Source organism: Rhipicephalus microplus, chromosome X, assembly GCF_043290135.1.
Source record: "Rhipicephalus microplus isolate Deutch F79 chromosome X, USDA_Rmic, whole genome shotgun sequence".
Taxonomy (NCBI): Eukaryota; Metazoa; Arthropoda; class Arachnida; order Ixodida; family Ixodidae; genus Rhipicephalus; species Rhipicephalus microplus.
In genome coordinates, this window is record NC_134710.1 from 1,252,052 (window position 1) to 1,278,082 (window position 26,031).

Consider the following 26,031-nt stretch of genomic DNA (forward strand, 5'->3'; position numbering starts at 1 on the left):
TGTTCCTTGGACGTTGTAGGTAAACGTGAATGGCTGCTTTTTTCTTGTCACACGTAGGAGTACCGTTTTGTCAGAGTTTAATGTCATTGACGACCCAGTACACCACTCACTAACTTGTGTTAATGCAAGACTTAGATCAACCTGGTCTTGTTGGCATGTCACTTTTTTATATACTACGCAGTCGTCAGCGAACAATCGGATACTAATGTTAGACTCAACCATGTCAGCTATATCATTTATGTATATAAGAAAAAGAATCGGCCCTAAAACACTTCCCTGTGGGACACCTGATAATACCGGTAACGTGTTAGAAATATGTCCCCCCACATCAACGTACTGAGCGCGGTTTGAAAGATAAGCCTCTATCCAACTTATGATGAAAGATGGAACATTCATGTTTGGGAGCTTTATGAGAAGTTTGCCATGGGGAACGCGGTCAAATGCCTTGCTAAAGTCTAAAAAAATTAAATCAACCTGGCCTGAAAAATCAAGTATTTGTGCGATATCATGAACTGTTGCAACTAGCTGCGTGCACGTTGATAATTTTTTCCGAAAGCCATGCTGATGGCACTGACGTGGAGGACTGGCTCGCCATTTACGAGCGCGTGAGCGTCACCAACAAATGGGACGAGGACAGCAAGTTGACCAACTTGGTGTTCTACCTTGCAGGCGTTGCCAATTTGTGGTACAACAACCACGCGTCCGATTTTGCAACCTGGTCCGATTTTAAGACCGCTATCATCAACGTTTTCGGCCGCCCTGCCGTTCGTAAGCTGTAAGCCGAGCAGCGCTTACATGAACGCGCTCAGCAGGCTGGTGAGTCATTCACCAGCTATATTGAAGATGTCCTGGGCTTATGCAACAAATCCAATCACACCAAGTCCGAGTCTGACAAGATCCGAAACATCATGAAAGGCATTGAGGATGATGCCTTCACGATGCTGTTTGCCGAAAACCCCGGCGCAGCAGCTGAGGTCATCGCACTGTGCCACAGCTACGAGGAGCTCCGCTGGCAGCGTTCGATGAGCCGTCACTCCCTAACACGAGCTGCAACGCTTGCTGGCTTGGAGGCCAGTTGTGACCAAGTGGCGTTGATGGCAGACCTCAAGTGCTTCATCCGTGAGGAAATCGCACGTCAGTTCTCTGTCCTGCCCTTTGCCCACCCGCCGGCTGTTCAACAATTAGCTACTATTCTTCTTCCTCCCATTCGTCGAGCGATTGAGCAGGAAACAGCAGAGGTCATGCCTGCGTACCACCCCCAACCACCTCCGGCTCGTGCGCCCCTGAGTTATGCCAAAGTGGCCGCCAGGCTGCCTCAAGTCGTTCTAGCACCCGCCCCTCTGACTTACGCCGAAGCTGCCGCTCAACCTCCGTCCTTTGCAGCGAGTATGCCCGCTACGTATGTTGACGGAACCCCTCAGCCTCAGGTTCAGCCCACCGTGCAGCCTTTCCAGCCACCGTTTCATCCATCGGCTCTTACGACATGGGTGAGACCTAACTCGGCGAACCGATGGCGCACACCCAACAACCGGCCCATCTGCTTTGCCTGCGGTTACACCGGTCACGTAGCACGTTATTGCCCTCGCGTACAGCCGGCTCCCATTTCTTTGCCTGTTGCTGGCCAGCTCAACCTTCCCTATCACGACGAACCACCGTCTATGCCACCGCCGTCTCGCCCAGGTCCATCTCCTCGAAAGTCGCCGTCTCCACGACGTCGTTCCCTGTCCCCAATGCGGCCAAGTTCGACTGCTCATGAGCGGGAAACTAGTTGTTGCAGTCCCGAGGCAAGGACTGAGACGCTATCGTAATGTGAAAGCCCTCAGAGCAGTCCTTCAAATGTCATTGACGTGCTTGTGGACGGTGTTTGTGCATCGGCTCTTATTGACACTGGAGCTGCCATATCAGTTATGGATGCAAAACTCTGCCGCTTTCTTCGAAAAGTGACGGCGCCACTTTCTGGATAGTACCTCCATACTGCTAGTTTGCATCGTATTCATCCTACAGCAGGGTGCACAGCTCACATTGTCATTAAGGAAGTTCTGTATGTCACCCAGTTCATCATTATTCCGGCAGCTCTCATGATGTCATCCAGGGATGGGACTTTCTCTCCAGCCACGACGCCGTCATCCATTGTGCTGCCGCCGAAATTGAACTCTCACCCTTCTCGCATTTGACGCTAGAAGACAGTCCCTCGACACTGAGCAAGATATCATGAAAGACGATACAACAGTGCTTCCAAACTCGATGACAGCTGTGTCGGTCTACTGCACCGTTTTCTCCCGACACAATTGCACTCGTTTCGCCATCCGACCGCGCTTGTAGCAGGAAAGGGCTGCTAGTACCTTTCGCAACCATACAGGTAACCCAGGGCAATGCCGCTATTTTTGTAACCAACCCATCCCCATACACTGTTACCTAGCTTCGAGGGGAATGTCTCGGCAGAGTGGAACCAATCGAGGACACACAAGTCCTGGACGTACCCGATGACACGTGTTGTCCCACTTCGTGTACCGTCAATGCTGTTTCCACTTCTGATCCATCATCTGCTGATGTATTTCACCCCTCCAACGCTGACAACCTTACGGCGGTACAGCGTTCTCAGCTTCTGGACCTGTTGCAAGAATATCGTTCTTCTTTAAATGTCGGGCGAAGTTTTCTCGGTCGCCCGCCCACTGTTACGCATCGCATTGACATTGGTGCCCGTCTAGCTTTATGGCAGCGTCCATATCGTGTGTCGCCTTCTGAACATTGGGTAATTAACGAGCAGATTGACGATATGCTACGACGCCACGTTATTCAGCCCTCGGACAGTCCATGGGCGTCTCCTGTTGTTCTTGTTGCGAAAAAAGACGATTCTGTGGGGTTCTGTGTGGACTACAGACGGCTCAATAAGATCACTCGCAAGGATGTTTATCCACTGCTGCGCATCAATGACGCGATTGACAGCCTTCATGGAGCAGATTATTTTTCTTCACTCGATCTGCGCTCAACAGATCGAGAGACCACCGTGATCACACTCGACGGCTTGTACGAGTTCAACGTCATGCCGTTTGGTCTATGTAATGCGCCTGCGACCTTTGAGCGAATGATGGACACCGTTCTGCGCAACTTGAAATGGTACACGTGCTTGTGTTACCTCTACAATGTTATTGTCTTCGCTTCGAATTTCTCCACGCATCTGGGTCTGAAAGAAGTTTTCGCACATGTGAGCAATGCCGGCTCGCAACTAAATATGAAGAAGTGCCACATTGCAGCACGGCAACTCACCATCCTACGGTATGTTGTGTCCAAGGACGGCATTTTTCCTGTTCCTGATCCAGCCAAGCTTCGGGCCGTGGCCGAATTCCCCAAACCTGCGTCTGTCAAAGAACTGCGTAGTTTCGTGGGCCTGTGTTCATACTTCCAACGCTGCATACGAAACATTGCCACAATCACATCACCGCTGATGAAGCTCTTTGGAAGTAACGGGCCCCTCAATTCGTGGTCATCCAAGTGCGACAACGCGTTCGCAAAGCTCCACCATTTGTTGACAACTCCTCCCATTCTACGCCACTACTACCCTAAAGCCCCAACGGAGGAGCACACGGACGCCAGGGGTGTCGGCCTCGGCGCTGTCCTGACGCAGCGCCGGATTCCCTGAATATGCCGTAGCATATGCAAGCTGTACGCTCACGAGAGTCGAGACAAACTACACCATCACGAAGAAAGAGTGTCTGGCGATCGTCTGGGCCCTTGAAACGTTTCGACCTTATTTGTATGGTCGCCCATTCGATGTCATCGCCGACCATCACGCACTATGCTGGCTGTCATCATTGAAGGATCCCTCAGGTCGTCTCGCCCGTTGGGCTCTTCACTTACAAGACTACGACATCCGCATGCTCTACAGCAACGGACGCCAGCATGCTGACGCCGATGCCCTCTCACGCTCCCCTCTACCTGAAGACAACCTGCCCTGCTCAGTAACCTTGATTGCCGTTTCTGCCATCGCTTTTGACATCCCCGCTACCGAACAGCAAAAGGATAACTGGATTGCCTCGCTGATCGACTTGCTCTCTGATTCATCCGCAACACCATCCACGCGTGCCTTTGTGTCGTCAAGCTCGCCATTTCGACATCCATGACAGCCTTCTACACCGACGCAATTACGACGCTGGTGACCGGCAGTGGCTACACGTGATACCCCGCAGTCTGCAGTCGGAGATATATGAATCTTTCCAATCTGATCTGCAATGCGCACACTCTGAGGTATCTAAAACTTACCTCAGCATTCGACAACGCTACTTCTGGCCCGGGATGTACCGCTACGTGCAGCAGTTCGTTCACTCTTGCCTCGCTTTCCAACGCCGCAAACCGTCAGCACACATGTTGCACGCTGGTCTGCAACCGTTACCTTGCCCTGACCGTCCGTTTGGGCACGTAGGCCTTGATTTGTATGGACCACTTGCTCTGATGTCGGCTGGTAACCACTGGGCCATCGTTGCCGTAGACCATTTAATGCAATACGCCAAGACTGCCGCTCTTCCTGCGGCTACTTTGTGTGATGTTGTGTCTTTCCTGCTGCATCAATTCACACTGCGCTACGAACCACCCCAAGAGCTTCTCAGCAATCGAGGCCGTGTATTCTTGTCAGAAGTCGTCGAAGCCATTATGACAGAGTGCCATTCTGTTCACTGCAAAACTACTGCTTACCACCCGAACGCTTTAACCGCACCCTCGGCGACATGATTTCGATGTACGTCACCGCCAACCACACGAATCGGGATAATATACTGCCCTTCGTCACCTACGCCTACAACACTGCCCCTCATGGCACGACTGGTTTTTACTTTTCTTCTTGCTGTACGGAAGGCACCCGTAGCACACCATGGACACGATACTCCCGTACACGCCGGATCCATCTGAATGTGCACCTATTTCTGAGACAGCCAGGCTTTCTGAAGAGTGTCGTAAGCTTGCCAAGACTTTTACGACGCATAAGCAAGAGCGGCAGAAGAGTATTCGTGATGGCTCCATCACTTCTGAGCCCATGTTCCTTCCTGGTGTGCTTGTATGGTTCTCGATCCCGACCTCTGTAGCTGGCCTCTCTTCCAAACTACTTCCCAAATACGAAGGCCCATACCATGTCATCGAGCACACATCTCCGTTCAACTATCTGATTGAACTCGTCGAACAATCTTCGGGCATGTGCTGCCGTGGGTGCGACATCGTCAACGTGGAACTCCTAAAGGCTTATTATGACCCGCTCATAGTAACAAGCTGTTAGGTAGCCAGGCGGCTCCCTCTTCGACGCCGGGGTAATTGTAGCGAAGCCTATGAACTCTGAAATGGGTCGAACTCTTGAGTACCTTCTAGTGGGGCTACCCAACAAGGACGCCGCTCACGCTGGGAGTTCGTGCTTGGCCACGAGTGTCGCCATTGTGTATGCTCGCTGGCTGCCGGCTAATAAATGCCTTAACAGTACGAACATCTTGCCCTTTTTTAGCCTCTACTTGATGTAAATACAGGGTTCATACAGGTATTCTAAGCGAAAATTCAAGGATTTTCAAGGACTTTCCAGGACCTATTGCAAGCTTTTTAAGGACACAAAGCGACATGCTAAGTTGAATTTTTCCACTCTAAAACTTTAAAATATGACCAATTGCATTTATAATGAATATTGTAATCATGACAAAAAATAGTAGTCTTAATAACTTCTCGCACCCTCTCCATCACTCTCCATAAGAAGAGGGCATGATGCTGTGTCATAAAGTTGCACGCTGACGGGCTTCAACGTGTATGCGTTGTCGGGCCTTAAAGGAGTGGTGCTACAATATTTGAGGCTTATGCGCTCTTTGCTGCAATATTTATAGCTTGAACAAGCATAATACACGCACGAAGATAAATTTTTTATTCTCGCGATATAATTTGTCACCTTATTGACATAGACAATTTTCATTTCCTGTTTGTGGGCACCGAGTTGGGCAGGTACGTAGCAGTGCAGCTGACTTAGTGACGTGATCACAAAGCTTTGCAGGCATCATGCTGAGTATCATCAGCTCTCGCACACATGTGCCACACAAGCACCTGCAAAACAAACATGCCGCTAGCTGCAGCAGCCGCAACGCTTCGGCTGTATTTACGTAGTGGAAATCCGGAGGCCACTCACCCGACTACAGATCTGGTGCGATGTCACTACAACTTTCTTGGCCTTTCCTATAGAGCTACATCAGGGTTCGATGCGCTCGAGAAGGGCCTCGATTAGGAGAATGAGTTTTTTGGTGCACTTGTGAAGTGACTTAAAATATATTCTAAACGGTTCCGAAATCCGACCATTCATGTGGAGTGCCTTTGCTTACGTAGAGACCCACACGGTGCTTGCTATAACCACAGTCCCTTAATACCGTTCTGGTCACGAAACTTCTCCGTCACTCTATGGGAGAGCTTGATATGGTGCCAAGAGCGGCCGCTACGCGGCGCAAGCCGTCCTAGGGGGGCCATCGCCCCGCTGCGCCCGGCGAAACGCCCTGGCCGCGGCAGCATCCCGAAGGCGTTGTGTGGTGGCAGCTCGCGGTTTCTGCATCAGCGAAACGCGAACTTCATGTGCCAGTGCACCGTGCTCAAGGTGGACGGCATGAAAATTCGAATGAACAATGCCTAAGACGTGCTGTGTGACGGGTTGCAGCTCCGGATACCGAAGCAACAAAGAAAAGGCGTCGCTCTTCTGTTTCCCAAGTAGCGCCGAACTCCGAGAGAAACTGAAGCGAGCTATACCGCGGTTGGAAGCTGGCGGTTTCAGCTTCGAAAGTAAGAACGTTCGGGTGTGCGAAAAGCATTTTGATGCTAGCGACGTTGTGAGAACCGACGAGCACATCCTGAACGGGGTGGTCGTGTCGCTTCAGCGAGAGAGACCGAGGCTTCGCACGAACGCCGTTCCAAGAATTTTTGACGGGCTCCCGGCGTACCTGACAAAGCCACAAACAAAATCGAGGGGCTATTTGAAAGTACCTAGCAGCCGTCTTCTTGCTCTCCTGAAAATTGTTGAAGAACATGTACAGATGTACACGGTGCAAAACATTGCATGCGGTGACGTGTACGCGAGGATTGTTGAGGGCATTTTGCTCGACAGCCGCACAGCGTCAGCAAGTGTAGGTTGTCTTTTGCACTTTTTAGGGACAACAGCTGAGGTTGTACACTTTTTTTGAGATGTAGATTACATTTCTTCACTCGAGAAAAAAACAAAGCCTCGCGGGCAACTGTGCGCAGTTCATGCCCTGCAAGTGGTGGGTGGAAGCCACAGTGTTAAGCATAATGGCTGTGTATGTGAGCACGCCTTCCCATTTGTATATAGTGTTGTATATCTTGTATACATTACACTGTAATATTTTCGTACTATTCATATTTATCTGCATATAGTGTAAATAGTGTATATTCAAATACAGTTTATTTTAGGCAGTGAGCTAAGGCAGAGTGCAGCTGTTAATGTAAATAATAACGGTAAATAATAATAAAAATAACGGTAAATAATAATGCCCTAAACAGTAAACACAAGGAAACGTCAAGCGGCAGATGTTCCGTGTAAACTGCGTGGAAAGAAGTGATCAATCAAATGTTGGGCACGTTTAGAGCGGTCGCGAAAGCCCTCGGCATCGAAAGTCCCCGCGTCAAAAAAGCGATCGGACAAACGTGTGTCCAAAACAACTGCGCATTTGGGTATAAACTCAATTGAAAGGTCTGGAATAAAACTTCTGGCTCAACCATTCAGTTCATTTGAATACTTGGGTAGTAGCGCGCGAGAGGCGAGCCGGATATAAACCAATGTGATTGCTCCTGTACTAACCGGTCGTGTTTCATTTCGTTCACCTTCCTCCCCCTATTAGCGGCCCTACCAGAATATAAAGCTCACCTACCGCATAAACATAATCGCCCTTTGGCCGGGCGCAAATACAAACATGTTGTCGAGCAGATCAAGCAGTAGGTGCTCGCATCAAGAGTATGGAGCATAAGCATCGTCTTTCAACACTTGCGAGCTATAGCTCGCAAGTACCGCTTCGAGGCATCGTAAGTATGCATATTATTGGGCTATGAGACAATTATTGACACAATGCGTTATCGCGCGGTGTGAGAACACTTTTAATGCGCTGCTGTTTATAAGGTGGGCCCACACTTTCAAGTAAACTACGCGTGCGTTCCAAAGTAAACAGCTTTCATTTGTCGTCGACACTGGATCCCGTTTCAACTTATTTATCTGGTGGCATTGATGCGTTCAGAGATGTTTAAAAAAAGGTAACAGGAAGAACAGCACGCACATAATCGCGTCGAAACGTCGGCCGCAGTGGGCATACAAGCCCAGCAGTGGCGGCGGCTTGTGGCCCCCATACGACGGGTGGCGCCTCTAGCGACAGATTTTGTCCCTATATCAACCTTCGGGCGGAGTTTCGCGACCAGAAAAGCATTGAAGGACTCTGCTATAACCTTGAAATTTGATGGCACCACCCCATACAGGGCGTTGGTTTGTACACAGTTGACACTTGCAACAACCAAGAATTAACTGTGACAGTGGTTAATTTACACTCATACTTTAGATACATGTGTGTTCTTTTCTAGCATCCTCCGGTTTGTTCAAGCAGCACGCTTCCAGTGTCAAGGTGTGACAGTTGTTCATGAGCACTGATCTTGTGTGCTTTCTTTTCGTGTGCCCTTCGTGCTTGAGCAACGCATTGCATGTATGGGGTTGGTTGCCCTTTTTCATATGACATTCCAATTTCTCGCTATCACATTCACTGCTTCACCTTCGCCACGAAACAATCTTTTTTTCACATGTATTTTTACAAAATGGAACCATGTGTGCCCAACACCACATTACTGCTTTGGAAATGGGGACTTTGACGAGTTGACACTCCGATCTACCTCATTTATGAAGTCGCAATGTCGATATGAGAGTGCACTGCTCACGAAATGTAAGGATTTTCAAGAACAGCGAAAAATTCCAGGACTTTCAAGGGCCTTGAAAATGCATTTTTCAAATTCAAGAGTTTTCAAGGATTTCAAGAACCTGTACAAACCCTGGCTAAAATAGGTCATGTACACAATTCTGTACATACGGTCTCTAAGGGTGAGGTGCGTATTCAAGCGCTTAAGAAATATTTACATCTGACAAATGGACATTTCTCGGTGTCAAACTTGATTGTTTTTTTTAAATTTTAATCAACATATTGATCTAATAAAACGGACGACCGCCTATGGTATTCGCGTTCTGCTCAGGGCCCGCCAATATTTTATGCTCCCTACACTATCTGCTCTTTGTCTTCCTTCATAGTAATTTCAACTTCTGTATTGAATCTTGGGGACTTGCATGTAAAACTTACGTAATCCCCATTAGCGCATATCCAGAAATACGCTCTCCACATATTAACGCACAGTGATTATCATGCTCATTCAGCTCCACTATTTGCTTCATTAAATATTCTTCCTATTTCAAGTATGATTGCTTTTAGCTTAGCTGTAATTGCCTACTGCATGGTACATAATCCGAATCTTTTGTGAATTGTAGCTAATAAATTTACAACTTCCTCTAATAATAAGAGTTCATAATCCGAATCTTTTGTGAATTGTAGCTAATAAATTTACAACTTCCTCTAATAATAAGAGTTTCTCCCTTCAAAACAATAGCTTACTGCCCAAGGTGTACACAAATTACGGACTAAAAACAGTGAGCTTCTTGGCAATCAAAGTATGGAACACACTGTCTTTGGAGACTTAAACCTTTCCCTCATTAAATGCCTTTAAACATTCAGTTCACCTTCACCTGAATCATTCATTGAATTTCTGAATTATGTGTAGTTACTGTCATTGCCTTTTTTGTCATGCATCTCATGTTTTTATTTTTTTTATCCACTTTCATTACTTTCTTTTTCTTGTGAAATATTCATCAGTGTACACAATCGTTGCCCTTTATTAGGTTTTACTTTTTGAATTTGTGAGTATATCAATGTCAAATATTGAAATTGCTGTTGTATACCATAATGCCACTCCTAATATTTTGTATGCATATCCATGCCTATTTGTTGTGATTCTGCTCCTCTTTTTATTTTCTTTGTGTATTCCACAATAAAGGGTTCCATTGCAGTGTTCACACTGAGGGGCCTGTGTACCTCTCCCTATATGTAACCCTCCACTCAAATACGCTCAACAAACTGAAACTTGTTATGCATACTGTCTGTGCACAAGGAATAAGCCTTCATCATACACATCACATTCTGAGCTAGTTTGGAGTCGGCGCTTGTGAAATCTTGCTTGCATGAGAGGCTGGCCAGCTTTCTCGCTCAGATTGGAAGGCAGCTGGGTTCCCGGAATCTGTGCTGGCGGCCGTGGCTGAAACCCTCCTGAAGAAACTAAAAGGGCGCTCTCTGAAGCTGCTAGTGTTACCTTATTTACACCGAGTAACACACAACCTGAAGAACGTTGTCAACCGCCACACAGTTTGCATGGTGCCCCTTAGCTCTCAAGGTAGTGCTTGCAAATTTCAAGAGGCGAAGAGCGTGCTAGCCTTGGTGCCAAACGCATGCCAAGCCGTTGGTGCAATGCGATAGGGGAGTGGTGTATGAGATCCCATTATCCTCCGGAAAATTTTATGTGAGCCAAACAAGCCACTGCATAAATGACTGTGCACACCAGCTGTCATTAAAAAATAAGAAAATGGCGAATTTGCCTGCTCACTGCACAGCCTGTGGATGTGAAGCACATTTCAACAGACTAAGATGCTGGGGCATAGCAAAAACACTGTTCGTGAGGTTTTGGAAGCATTCATCAACACGAAAAGTAACAGCTGTGTAATAGAGCCCTTTGTATCCCTCTACGGTGCATAAGTGTCCTTTTTGATGAAGCTTGGATATTACAGACTTTGAATGATATCATGATGATCCATTGTAACAAGACTAAACAGTACATCCTTCGGGAGCATCAAATCTTACCAACCGTGGAAACGTACTAGGACTCCTAGGAGAGAAATCACACGCGATATATAGTTTCCACCAGGTAAAACTGCCAGAATACAACCAGAAACTTAGAAAGTTCAGAACATATGCAGGGGTGGAAGTGGACTTTAGTGTTTTGGAGCAGCTGAGAGAGCAGGAATAATGCTGTTTTGGAGCGACTTTGGCGCAGTAAAAGAGGAGCTTTGGAGCACATTCGGAGCACCAAGAGGTGTGTTTTGGGAAATGCGAGGTAGCTTTGGAGCAGTCTTGTAGGGTCAAACACCATTGTCAATCGAAATTATTTCCGGTAAAAAAAAATGTTTAATGGTTCTCACTAAGTATTCAGTACTGATAAGCTTACCAGACTTATTACCCACAAATGTGTGTGCGTGCGTGTTGTACTGAAACATCACAGCTGACAGTGGAATAACTCTTAGAAATTAAGGGATACGAGATGCTTAATTCTTGTTTTCATAATCGCTACATAGTCACGGCCCACTTCGCTTGGCAGAAGTCTGTTACCCCAATGCTAATTAAACACTACTCTGCTCATATGTGTTCGGTCTGGAGAAGATTGGGGAAGAGCAATTCATATGGCAAATCAGCCCGCACGGTTAAGCAAGCCGCCAGGCAGTGGTGGTGCCACGGCCATTGGCGCCGCGCTGTACGCAACGACCAGGAGATGATTAAGTTCATGAGACTACTGCATATTTCTATCAAACTGTCAGTTGTCGCTTAGTGTCAGATCGCGGTATAGAAGCGCACACATGTATCGTGGAAAGCTGATAGTGTCCATGCTGCCACTATCACAGTCACTGCATTCCCCGAACCCTGTAATAGTTTCGCAATGCTCCTTGATTGATATGCGAGGCTTAACGTCTGAAAACCATTATATGACTATGAGAAATGCCGTAGTGGATGGCTCTGTAATTTCAACCACCTGGGGTTCTTTAACATGTGCCAAAATCTGAGCAGGCAGGCCTACAGCGTTTTCACCTTCAAAATGCTCCTTGGCGTCGCCACTGCACGCTATGAAACGATCATAAGAGAGTGCCAGCCGAGTACCTTTCCTACAATTTGCAAAATGGAAGAAATGACTTTTTGGTGGGTACTTTGGGCAACATCTGCTGTGATACTGCATTAGTTTATTGGTGGCGTCAATAAAATCGAATTTGCACTTGTAAACGCGCACTGCCCTTTTGTGTATGATCATGCCACATTCCCAGCTTGTACAAATTATCAAGGTTTCACCGTATTACTAGAAAACTGACAGTTACTCGCATTGGTGCCAACAATTTTGCCAGGAAACCACGGTGATAACAGCGATGAGGCGAGCACTAGCAAGCCCCTTGAATAAAACGAAATACAACAGGATGAAACCATCAAACTAGACTGGATATGGATGTGGCCAGGTCCTTCGTACACCTAACGCTCAGTGCGAGCACTAGCAAGCCCCTTGAATAAAACGAAATACAACAGGATGAAACCATCAAACTAGACTGGATATGGATGTGGCCAGGTCCTTCGTACACCTAACGCTCAGTGTTGCTTAGTCGACAATAATCGGCTAGATTTGGCAATTTACACTTCCAATCGACAAGTATCACAGAAATTGCCGTTTATGCGCAGTCTGCCACAGCAGGTCAGATTGGCGCAGCATGGCACATTTTTTTTGGCACAAAACTTCCACTCGTGGATATGGTTTAGCAGAACATTTTCTTGGGCTAGCTGGTTTATGGCTTCTAGAAAGAAAGATATTTTAGCACAAAGCAACACATGGACAGACAAAGGGAGCCAGTCCCGTCCCCTTTCTCTGTCCGTGTATTGCCTTGCACTAAAAAAAAAAGTTCAGAATGCCTTTGGGCAAGTACTATTTTTGCCAGCTACCTTTTGTCATTACATTTATACCAGAGCCAGAGTATTTTCAGCCCTGGATGTCCCGCATTATGGGGGGGGAGCAAGGCGTGGTCAACATAATTGACGATGTCCTGGAGTTCGGCCGCATCCGTGAGAAACACGAAAAATTTTCCGATGGGTTGCACCGGTTACGCCGAGCAGTGCTGACTCTCAATTAGCGTGTCAAGTTTCTGGGTGCAGTGGTTTCATACGACGGTATCTGGCCAAGTTCGTATAAGGTCAAAGCAGAACAGAAGATAGACCGCCAATGGACATCGGGGGTGTCAGATGGTTTATGGGGGTGGTGAATCATGCCACCAGATTCCTGCCACATCTGTCTGCCCAGTGCCGCACCTGTGCCAGTGGTCATGGAAGCTATCACGAAAAATATGCTGTTGGATTTGGAGAGAATAAGAAGGCATCAAGAATAAGATGGCGTGTGCTCCCCTTTCATCAAACATTGCAACCAGAATTGGTCATCTAAGACAATACTACCGCTAACTTCTGCAGCATATTAGTTGCATCACGATGAACTTTCAGCTGTCAATTTTATTGTACTGAATGGCAGCTGGCTGGTTGTTCCTGCTTTTTTGCCATTAGAATCCACGAGGTTCCTCTTGGAGTGGTTTGGTCCAAGGTAGGGAGGTAGGGGCCCACTTGTCAGTGTGGTGGCCTGGTATAAGTAGCAGAATCAAAGAAGTGGTTGAAAACTGCTAACGGCGTGCAGTGACGAGGCAGCCGAGAGCAGAGCCCATGACGGCGACTGCTACACCTTTTTTTTTTTTTTTTAAATGACTACTGAGACTACACGGCATGGGACATTTTTTAGTTAGCCGGGTTTCCTTCACATACCAAACTTTACTCTCGTAACGAGGCCACTCGCATAATGAGCCCATCCCCCACCTCGGTCCATGAAAAAAAATACTTTTTATGTATTTGTTCAATTTATTTCAGTGTGATAGCCAGTGCCGTTGACAATCAAAACAACATTAAATCAAACCATTATAACACAAAATAATGCAATGAAAGTCAAAACATAGTTTCACAACCATTCTAAACAGTTGCGAACAGTGCGAGTGCAGACAACATCAATAAAGATTTCAAAGTCGCGCCCACCACGCCGACAGGCTATGGTTGCGAGGGGTTACTTGCTTATATCGGTGGGTGCATTACTTGCTTCTATCGATGGGTGCGTTAACTTGCTTCTATTAGTGGGTGCGGTGGGTTACTTGCTTCTATCGTGGACATGTTCAGCTTTCCATGATGGTTCCTAAAACATAAGGCTTTATGGTGGCTCATACCCACACGTATACCTGGCTGAATAATCGCCATATTCAATCATAACATATTCCATCGTTTCCTTAGCTCCCCCACAGCATGTACATTGTTCTTCTTTATTGAATCTTGCTCTATAACTACACGTTCTAAGGCAACCCGACCTTGCTTTGAACAGTAAAGCGCTTCCCCTTGAATTATTATAAAAGCTCTCCATTCTTGCCCTTTGGGTAGTTACCGAGAGCCGGCTTCTTTTTCATCGCTGTCATCCAATATATCCTCTCCGCCTCACTGACTTTTCGCTTAATGCTTTTTGTTGCCATATCACCCACACTGCCAGCCGTATATTTACTGGTGAGCCTCCTAATTCTTTTTCTTCCCTTTGTGTCCACGCTCTTCCTATACAAATACCTGAACACTTTCCCGACCCATCTACACTCCTTCATTTTCCTAAGCCTCTCTTCAAATCTCATTTTGCTTAGAGCTTCCCTTACTTCAAAGCCTGTCCATCTCATATCCCCTTTTACAACCTCATTCCTTGTCTTCCCTTGAGCACCCAACGCAAGACGTCCCACAGTCCTTTGATTTACAACCATTCTTGATTGCACCTCCGACTTCATATACACCACTGAGTTCTCAAATGAAAGCCCTGCAACCATTATGCCTTTCCACAGACCTCCAAGCACTTCATATCTATTATATCTCCATAAAGCCTGTGCTTCATTATTGCAGCATACCACTTTCCCTGTGCTGCCAATGTTTTTTCCTGTTCCTACATTTATCTATCGCCCTCATTTAACCATACTCCGAGGTACTTGTACTCGCTTACCCTCGGTATTTCTCGGCCTTGTATTGAGACCGCCTGGTTCTTTGTGATCATTGAATACCATCAATCCACATTTCGTTGCACTAAATCCTAGTCCTAGAGCCTCATATTCCCTTCCACATATATCTACCAGACGCTGTATATATCGTCTTGACTGTCCGCAAGTAGGACAATATCACCTGCATAAAATAGAACTGAAAGCACCTGCTCAACCATCGCGCCAGCCTGTTTGTGTGATAGATTAAACCCAACGTTGCTACCTTCAAGCGCTTTTTCCATCCTCACCATGTACAGCCTGAATAACAGCTGGGACAAGGGATATCCCTGTCTCAGCCCCTTGTTAATTTCAACGCTGTCATTGCTACTTATTTCTTCCCATTCTATGCAAACTGTACTTGCTCGGTATATTTCTCTCAAAAGCTGTATACAGTCTTCACCTATGCCCACTTTCTTCAATATGTCCCACAAAATTTCCTGATTAACATTGTCAACACGCCCCAGTGACGTCCAGATAATCTGCGTATAAGGGCCTGTTTTCTATTTGAGATATTTGTATACAATGAGTGAGAGCAACGTCTAACCACCTGTCGATTCAGAATATATTCTGAAGTTCTCCCAAAATATTATCTTGCTCTGCCCACGCATCTATATTTAATTTTACTACTTGAATCGCCAACCTGTAGCACAGATGTAATGGTTAGCGGTATATACGAGCAAATGTTATCCTTTTCTCCCTTTCCTTTAGAGATTGAGTTCATTCTACTTTTCCTCCGACTGTCTGCTAATTCCCTCTCCTCTAATCACTTTTCTACGGATGTCAGCAGTGCTTCTTTAGTGCTATGTCCTAGTTCATCAATGAGGCTGATGGGAACCCCATCTCATAGCATCTAACCAATGAGATGGCACTGCCACCTCTTGGCATTTGGCACTTTTATTTTAAAGATACAAAGCTGTTTTCCACCTTTTTCATGTAAATCCATGTTCAACCACAAAGTGCTTGCCACATTAAAAAACACATGAAGTCAATTTCTGTTATTAGTTGGTTTCTTTCCTCGATGCTGCATTTTTTTTTGTACCCGTAAAAGGTACAAGCCTCCATAAGGTGTGCAGTTATGTTTTGGAGCAAGAACTCCTACACTTGGTGCAATGAAACATACTTCAGAAATTGCAGGAAAACTTTGCAAGCGACACAATGGAGGAACATGCCGGCACTCTGTTCTACAATTGCGCCACCTCACGTACAGTGAAATAGATAATATATAGGGTGCCCCAGCCAGCTTAAGCCAAAGTTTAAAAATGTGACTACACACACAAGGACCAAACACATGTTGCTGACCGTTGCCTGAAGTGAAACAACCGTATCATTATGACAGATGCCGTAGTGGAGGGCTCCGGATGTTTCGACCACCTAGGGTTTTTTAACGTGCGCCTAAATTTGAGCTCAGCACACAGGTCTGAAACATTTTTGCCTCCATATAAAATGCAGCCGCCTAAGCCGGGATTCGATCCCGTGACTTGCGGGTCAGCAGCCGAGCACCTTAGTCACTAGACCACCATGGCGGGGCCGTTGCCTGGAGTGAGTCAGGATATTTTTTTGTGTTGTAATTAACTGTTTAATTAGGCCCCTTTAATTACCTATTAGACATTTCCAATTAGACACTTTCAAACTTTATATCTGTTAATTATTAGTGTCTTTCTGCTAACTACAAATGCCCATGAAATGCAAAAAAAAACCCGTGACAAGCCCACTGGCATGCTACCTGTTTAATTAGGCCCTTTAATTACCTATTAAACAGTTCCAATTAGACATTTTCAAACTTTATATCTGTTAATTATTAGTGTCTTTCTGCTAACTACAAATGCCCATGATATGCAAAAAAAAAAAAAAAAAACACGTGACAAGCCCACTGGCGCGCCTACGCGCTTCACGATTCTGTGCTTCTTAACATTCCACGTCACAGAGGTTATCGCTTTTGTGGCCAATAGCAAAACGTTTTCATCGCAAAGCCACATACCTGCCAACCTAGCAGCATGAAAATTTGGTATAGCTTCCTGCGAAGTGATGAAGCATGAAAACTCAGCTGAGTATGTGTCCAGAAGCACTTTGAAGTACTACTACTTTGCTTTTTCACACCACCATCGACCTTCCAATTGAACTCTGAAAAATACGCAGACCGATTCCCCCCCCCCCCCCCCTTCCCTCACCACTCAACAGAACTGACTAGCCTAGGCCAGCGGCATATCTACAGGTCTAGCATACAAAATGTAGGGCCAAGGCAAGCCTAAAAGTTGAGGTACCTTTCCCTTTCCTTCATTTTGTACGGTGGCAAGTGCATCTCGCAGCCTCCGGCCTAAACCCAGATGCGCGGGACACATTTAGCAGTTACATAGCACTAAAAGTGTAGCGGTGAGTGCTTTTCTGCAGCACCCCAACTGTTGCAGCAGGAAAGGCTGACGTACGTAGGCGATTTTGAAAAAAAAAAAAAAGCCTCTGCTGCAGCGGCCACTTTTTGGGAGATTCGAGATAGCCTTCGTACAATCGGGAGGTTAAGTCGAAATTCAAGTCACCGCAACATTTAGGGAGAGTTAGCAGGTATGAAGCCACCACCATCGTCGTGGCCCTGTTGAGCCAGCACAGTCGAGCAAATGCTATTGCCATTCGTACGTGGAATGTTAGGGAGCACTAGAATCATCATGCGCACTGGTGAGCGAGCGGGCTTGTCACGTGGTATTTTTTACATTTCGCGGGTACATGTAGTTAGCAGAAAAACACTAAAATTAACAGATATAAAGCTGGAAACTCTCTGATCGAATGTTTTGCAAACCAATAAACAACTATCTCACTGGAATTTATGGCCCATTTTTATAGCTTAAATGGTTTGTTAATAAAAGTGATTTAATTAGGCAGTTAATCAGAACAAAAAATATAGTCCGAATCACTCCAGGCAACAGTCAGCAACATGCATTTAATAGCATCGTCACTGCATGTGTCCACATAATTTTTAACTCTGGCTGAAGATAGCTGGGGCACCCTGCATCATAATTGTAATTCGGAACTTCATACCAAGATGGAGAGCTCTCATGCTTAGTTCAAACATGCTGTACAAAAACACTTTCATTGAGTGCATGGTGAATCACCGTTGGGTCACAGCCTCTAACACCAGGCAAGTATTCTCCTAAGCGTGTGTATCCTCCTGCAACAAAATTGTACCTCTGCGTGTCATGAAGTTATCGCAGATGCAAGGCATGTAAATTCGCAGCCACACACGGGAAGCACTAACCGTGACCCATCGGTGACGCAGTGAACGTATTGAAAAGATTCTCGAAGGTTAGCCTTTGTGGTTCCATGCATTCTTGACTCTCCACTTGTTCAAATATCAACAGCTTGTCTTCAAGTTTCTGTGCTGCTTGTTTTTCAGAACATTGTCCCCCCAAAGCGGTACATAGAGACGATCCAGTTTTCAAACTGTTTGAGAACACCAATCACAATGTTAAAACATGGTTGGCTGGTTACTGGGGTGCTGCCAAAATGCCATTGTGGAGGGTTGCGGTTAGTTTTGACCACTTGCAATGAAATCGTGCACATAAATCATACAGGCCTCCAGAAGTCTACTGAAATGAAACACAGGATCAAACCTGCATATTTTAAGTCAGCACAGCAGCTCCTTTAAAAATATAAAATGGAAGTATTTCATGATGAAAGAAGGTAGAGAAAAATCATGACAAGAAATATCATGTGCAAAAGTGTGGGTGGGCAAAGAAAAAATGCCAAGACAGAAATCACAAAACAAAACAGGGGAGCCAAGAGGGATGTGAGAGAAAGGAGGAGCTTTCTCACACAAATCCTTCTTGCAACAAAGCAGGGGATTGGATCACGGAATCTTATCCAATCAAGAACCCTACATAATGAAGTCAAGGAAAGCATAGTCTAAATATAATCACACGGAGAATCCTGAAGAATGGGCCTAACGCCTTCTATGAAATGGGACGTGCTCTCAATTTCATTGAGGTCTTTCATGCGCTATCCATGTGGGCTTCATACAACCCCAACCATCACAGAAATTAAAGGTCGCATAAATGAGCTTTCATGTGATGCTCCTGTTTAAAAGTGCCTACCCATTTTAAAAGTACTATAAAGGACCTACAGTTATACTGGTGCTTGTGCCTGCAATGAATCCAAAAGGAAATGCACCCTAATAGATTGTGGGTCAGACAACCTCAACACTCGCAAGAATACCTGCAACACTTTGCCAGAGATGAATCGATCACAGTGGGCACACTTGACACCAAACTGCTTCTGGTAGTCTTTTTCACAGTACGGTTGACCTTCTCTGAAAATATAAAGAAAAAGCACATTATATGTTCCCTCTGAAGCAGCCTTGCAGGCCAGAACACTTGGCTAATAGAAAGTGCAGCGAAGTTTTCATTACATCAACACAAGTAAATCAGCCTAGGCATTGCTTATTGTGACATGGTTGTGATGTTGACAGTGCTCAAGGCAAATCTGACATGCACCTGCTACCGATGATTCCAGCATTACTACCGGTGGCTGCTTCAAAAAGGGGGTCAGCACCACCCTCCTTCCCTTGTCACTCCCTATCTAAAGCAGATAGTTTTGACCTAATTTTCCTTTGTAACTCAATGTTTTATAGCAACTTTGTAACATGCATGCTGAAAAGTGGTTTCTAATATAATTTTGGAAATTATTGTTGTAAGTTCACCGGATTATCACACTTTGCCTGCCTCCCCCCACTCCTGATTTGCCTTTCTACGGCCCCCCAGCTGTGTCATGCTAATTGGCCATCAACCATAAAAAGTTGCCTACCCCTACTCTAGAGTATTAGCATCCTGCATGCAATCTGAACAGAATCATCTCTTAACAATCGAAAAGCTTTCCCAACACTGCGGCGTGGTGTAAACACACCGCTGCAGCAGGTGATATCCGAGAACATCAAAATAGCACAATACACATGGCAATGCCCCACTTCTAAATAAAGAGTCACCTCCATGCTTAAAACAGACCTTAGAATTGAAAAAATGCATGCAGTGTAAAACAACACTTCAGTTTTCTTGACACGTACAGAATGGTTTAAGACTGTAATGACCTCAGGTCGTGTGCTGTACCATTGACGTCCTGGATAACTTCCTATTCGATAGTGCCGAGATGTACCTTGTATGACATCAAGTATCGCCAAAGGCTCAAGGCTGGTGCACACCAACGACTAGCAGCAGTCGCGCGACCATTTGCGACTGGTCGCAAACAGTCGCGAACGGTCGCAAAGCAACTGCTTTGGCTAGTCGTTTCTTGACCAATTTTTCCGTCGCGCGACTGCAGTGTCAAAGCTACTGGAACCAATCAGCGATGCCCAGAAGTGACATCAGTATTTCTTTATATCCGGGTTCATCTTTTCCGTTTTTTCCTTGCGCTGGCCCCCAGCTACCAGATACAAACAAGTGCGTTCCTCTGGGTCTGTGCCACCATGGCCACCATAGAGTACTTGGCTTGGAGATGGCAGGGCGCAGCAGATGAAGCAAAGTGTCAACTATACGTATAAAAAAATTGATTGTGTGCCATCTTTCCTCGCATTCAGAATCGTTTTTTGTCTTGGACTTGACTTGCCACCACCTTCAATGCAGCGCGTTTGGAACAAGTTTGTGCTCCATGCGTTCGCACCGACTAAAGACACTGCGTTCGAGACGCGTTTGTGCTGCATTGGAGGCTGTCGCAAGTCAAGTTAAATTCAAGGAGCGTTTCTGAATACGCACCACTCTCGGAAATACGCCTCGTCATCCCAGAGCAAAGGACATGCCCATTCTGTAGCACCGTATAGGCCTCATCTGTCCTCCTAACCTCACTGAGCCCTAATATATCCTAGAATGGGAACAGTTAGGGATATTAGTGGAGAGTACCTTAGTAACCTGCGCTTCGCCGATGACATTGCATTGCTGAGTAACTCAGGGGACGAATTGCAACTCATGTTTACGGAGTTAGACAAGGAGAGCAGAAAGGTGGGTCTTAAAATGAATCTGCAGAAAACTGAAGTAATGTACAACAACCTCGGAAAAGAGCAGCGCTTCGAGATAGGTAATAGTGCACTTCAAGTTGTAAAAGACTATGTCTACTTAGGGCAGGTAATAACCGCGGAGCCGAACCACGAGATTGAAGTAACTGGAAGAATAAGAATGGGGTGGAGCACATTTGGCAAGCACTCTCATATTATGACAGGTAGATTGCCACTATCCCTCAAGAGAAAGGTATATGACAGCTGTATCTTGCCAGTACTTAGCTACGGAGCAGAAACCTGCAGACTTACAAAGAGGGTTCAGCTTAAATTGAGGACGACGCAGCGAGCAATGGAAAGAAAAATGGTAGGTGTAACTTTAAGAGACATGAAGAGAGGAGAGTGGATTAGGGAACAAACGGGGGTTAAGGATATCATAGCTGAAATCTAGAAGAAGAAATGGACATGGGCCGGGCATGTAGCGCGTAGACAAGATAACCGCTGGTCGTTAAGGGTAACTAACTGGATTCCAAGAGAAGGCAAGCGGGTTAGAGGGAGACAGAAGGTTAGGTGGGCAGATGAGATTAAGAAGTTTGTGGGTATAAATTGGCAGCAGCAAGCACAGGACCGGGTTAACGGGAGGAACATGGGAGAGGCCTTTGTCCTGCAGTGCAAGTAGTCAGGCTGATGATGATGACGATGATGATGATGATCCCAGAGCAGCTCGGGAGGTAGGCGCCTTGCACGGCCGGCCGACTCTCGCGAGCGAAGAGACGGTCACACCCACCACCGTCTTTTTTCCTGTGGAGGCTTCTGTGCTGCCAGCGCTGACACCATGGCATAGCTCACCAGCACCATGACAATTTTTTGTTCTTCGCTTGAATCGAACTCCTTGACACTGCTGAGAACGCTGTGCGAGAACGGATAAAAACAATAAATGCGGCATGCTCAGTTCGCTCCGCTGACTCAGCTGGCGGCGTCCAGCTGATCGGCATCGGCCTCCAGAGTGCTTACTGACAACGAGATCCGGACGTGGCTCTTCGGTTTTGCGACTTCTGGTCGCTCGCTTGCAGCCTCTGCTGGTGTGAACATCAGCCGCGTCTTGGTCGCCAGTCACAAATGGTTGCGCGACCGCTGCTAGTCGCTGGTGTGCACCAACCATCAGTCCACGTTCATGTATCAGAATCAAGACCCAAACACCATCACTAGTCTGATATTCTACATGGCGTCGTTGAAGGTCTTTTGCTGCGCCTTGATGAACTGATGGACGAATTGTCTGGCTTCGTCAGCGCACTGAAGGTAGGTACTGACAACAGTGTTTTCTTCGTCGGTGTAGACGTACTTGTATAGCATCATGTGCCTCGTTTCTCGCATGGCCGTGTCATATGCGAAGGTCACGTATGCAAGGATGGCATCCCACATATTGTGTTCTAAGACCAACATTCTTCTTCTTGTCCTTTGTATTTGTTATAGCACTGCCATAATAATTCTTCAGTATAAACCCAAACCAGCTTGCCCACCTAGTCATTATTCTGTTATAGTAGTCTTATATAAATGCTCGGTGAGGCCTTTGGTCTGTGGGTGGTAGGCTCCGTTTTAGTCGTGACTTGTTTGGCTGTTTTTCAAGCTAACCTGAGTAAGGTAAGCAGCGAAGGCAGGAATAGAAGTGGATTTCAGTGCTTTGGAGAAGCTCAGGGAGCAGGAATAATGCTGTTTTGGAGCAGCTTTGGCACAGTCAAAGGACAGTGATCCTCATCTCAAGGGACAAGTGATCCTCATCTCTTAGTTTTCAAGACCGCTTGATGATTGCAGTGCACTCTACTTGGTTCAAGTTTGTTATCCCTATGCTAATTAAACACACTATTCTGCTCATCTGTGCTCGGCATGGAGCTGAGTAGGGACGAGACATTCACACGAAAATCCGAGGGCACAATAAAACGAGTCACCTGGCAGGGGCGATGTGGACAGCATAGGTGCCGTGCTGCACGCAACTAAACAGGAGTTGCTCCGAATCCACACGACTGCTCCATGTTTCCTTGAAACTGTCAGTAGTCGCTTTGTATCAGATCACAATAAAGAAGTTCACATATGTATTGCCGAAAGCCTATAGTGTTCGTTCTGTCGCTATCTCAGTCACTGCATATCCCTGGCCCTGTATTAGTTTCGAAATGCTCCATGGCGTTACCACCGAGTGTTATAAAACAATCGTTCGAGAGTAACAGCCTAATATCTGTTTTGCACTTCGGCAAAAAGGAAGGAAAGACTTTTTGGTGGGTAATTGGGGCAATATCTGCTGTAGCAAAGGCTCACGTAAGGAGATGCACATTTGTACTTGCAAACGTACACTGCCGCTCAGTGCATGATCATGCCACGTTCCCCGCGGATACAAATTATCGAGGTTTCACTGCATTACTAGATAAGTTACATACACTCACGTTGGTGACACCACTTTTGAAGGAAAACCAAGGCAATAACATTGATGAGACGAGCACTAGCAAACCCCATGAATGAACCAAATTACAACGTGATCGAACACTGGATATAGATGCAGTAGTGTCTTTTGAGCAGGCCAACACTCAGTGTTGCATGGTCAATAATGATAATTGGTTAGGTTTAACGGTTTACACACAATTGACAATTGTCGCAAGAATGCCATTTATGCATGGCAGGTCAGTTCAGCACAGAATGGTGCAATAGGCGCAGCATTTCCAACCCTGTGAAGGCCATACCTCTGTCGTTGATGAGGACCTCTGGCACACCACGGCTCAAGACAATTATCTCAATGACTAGTTTCAATGCCTATGCAGCACTGCCTTTGGGCAGGGCCCTTGTTTCAATATAGTGGGTAAGATGGTCGGTAGCTACGATGATCCACTTCTTTTTAACGGTCGGCACTGGGAACAGTCCTAATCAGTCTATACTGATTTGTTAAATGGACAGTGACATGGTTCAATAAGCTGCCGAAGTCCCGCTGTCCTTGTCGACAGAGTCTTGAGTCACTGACCATCCTCGATTGATTGATATGTGGGGTTCAACATCCCAAAACCACCATATGATTGTGAGAGACGTCGTAGCGGAGGGCTCCAGAAATTTTGACCACCTGTGGTTCTTTATTTTACGTGCACCCAAATCTGAGCGCACGGGCCTACATCCTGACATGTCCTCACGTAACAAGCGACATCAGCGGGAAGGCCTGGACAGTAGTAATTTTCTTGTATCCTCATGAGCATGCGGAAAAAAACTGATGTGGCCAGCCATCGGGTTGTTGTGCAAGGGCTGCATAACTTCTGGTCACAGTGCCGAATGTACAATGATAAGGTAGTTGGCTTGAGACGAAGTTTTTTTTTTTCAAGAGGAAGATGTTCTTCAAAAAGTTACTCCAAGCCTCACCTGAATACTTTTGGAACAACGGCGATAATGACCTCAAGGTATTCCACTAGGCCCCGAGTTCCAGGTCGGCTATCTGTCGTTTAGCGAAGACGTTGGCGGTTATGGTTTCTGTCACAAATAAAACCGTAGCTGGTGAATGAAGAATGAAACAACAAAGCCCGATACAGAAACATAGCATGTGAGAGAATGAAGGAATAAAAAAGAAGAATCAGCCAGGGCTTCGCAAGAGCGCAGCACAGGAGACAAAGCGGCGGCAAAAAACTGAAGAGTAGGCTTGGCTGACGAGTGCGGGTAGCAAGACAGACGGCTTTCCAGCAATAGCCTGGAGATGTTGAGGCCAATTGTAGAAGCCTGGACAAAATTTTGGCAAATTCGAGGATGTTCAAGGAAGGCCTGAAAACATGAGCTATCATTCAATAAGCGTGGACCAGACCATGTAGCCAACAACTGTTTGCATACAATTCCACGAAAACAATCGCCTACTCATTTTGTCTGCCCAGCGCGCAGCAGGCCACATCCAGTGTTACGCTGGTCCTTCAGAGAAGCTCCTTCATTGACAAGGAAGCAGACATCTACGCTGCACCAACACTGTGGTGACACACATCTAGCGCCATGAGGGGGGAACTGCCGCTGCAACACTTGTGGACGGTAGAAAATTACATAATAGTATAAACAAGGGTTACTTCATTACTTATCATTTTTACATGTGCTAACTTCAGGTTTCCTGTGCTTGGCTGATAAATTGGTGCTTTGTTTGTACTTATGTTATTTTTACATAAATGCATTTTGTTATGATTACGAGAAATCCTGCCTGTCTCTTGACCGTGGAAATTCGTGACAGTTCCCAAGAAGCAGTCATACTTGGGAGCTATTTTCGCGGTGTCCATACCTGCAAAATTCAAGGATTCTGAATCCGGGATATTTCTATAACGGTGGGAGGGGGGATGCGCTGAATTATTCCCCCTCTTTTAAAGCACCAAAAGAAAACAAAAAACATCGCAAAAAACCACGGGGGGGGGGGGGGGGTCTCTCTCAATCCAAAGCGCCAACATCGGCGTTCCGGTCTTATAGTGGCTTCGAGTGGCCGAACACACGAGGGCAGGGTTTCCCACGAAAGTCAGAGTCTCAAAGGATCAAAACAACTAGCAAAATCTATTTCCGTCAAAACAGCTTGCGTATGTCTTTCTAGCACACATGTGAATGAATGGGATGGGGCAGCTGGCTGCCGCAAAACCGTGGGTCAAAGCTTTGCTTACTACATGATTTTTTGGACTGGAACCTTATAACGCTTCTAGCCTATTTTGAGCCTTTGCCTATTTTGAGCCTTTACTGCTTTTAACTTACCGCTGCATTAGCCGCCTGCCCTCAAAGCTCGTACATCGCTATCGCATCGCTGCAACCATTGTTTTGTGCGCAGCGGTTGCGGCAAACGGTAGTTCCTTTTTCAATCTGCATGCGCTGGCCACCCATGTGCCTTCAAAACTAAGTCGTTTTGTGCCATCTACGATCGCATCTGCCGCAATTTTCTCCGCAGAGTTGTTGGAAAGCAGCGTTGCTTTCACACGTCAAGCGTTGGACGCACGCACATTTTTGGAGTTCTGTCCGTTACGTCATCGCCATACATTATAGCGTCACGAACGACCGCGGTTTCGTCCACAGTGGTTGTGTCAATGACAACCATATCCACTGT

At 46.2% G+C, this 26,031-nt stretch overlaps 1 protein-coding gene across 2 annotated transcripts in view; it reads right to left on the bottom strand.

Moving 5' to 3' along the window:
- Positions 1–26,031, bottom strand: part of Unc-115a (actin binding LIM protein Uncoordinated 115a) — a 424,168-nt gene that overhangs the window by 245,312 nt on the left and 152,825 nt on the right. For both annotated transcript variants that reach the window (XM_037426516.2, XM_037426515.2), the window contains exon 6: positions 19,187–19,280. In XM_037426516.2, coding sequence (XP_037282413.1) covers positions 19,187–19,280 — 94 coding nt within the window. The remainder of the gene's footprint in view (positions 1–19,186; positions 19,281–26,031) is intronic.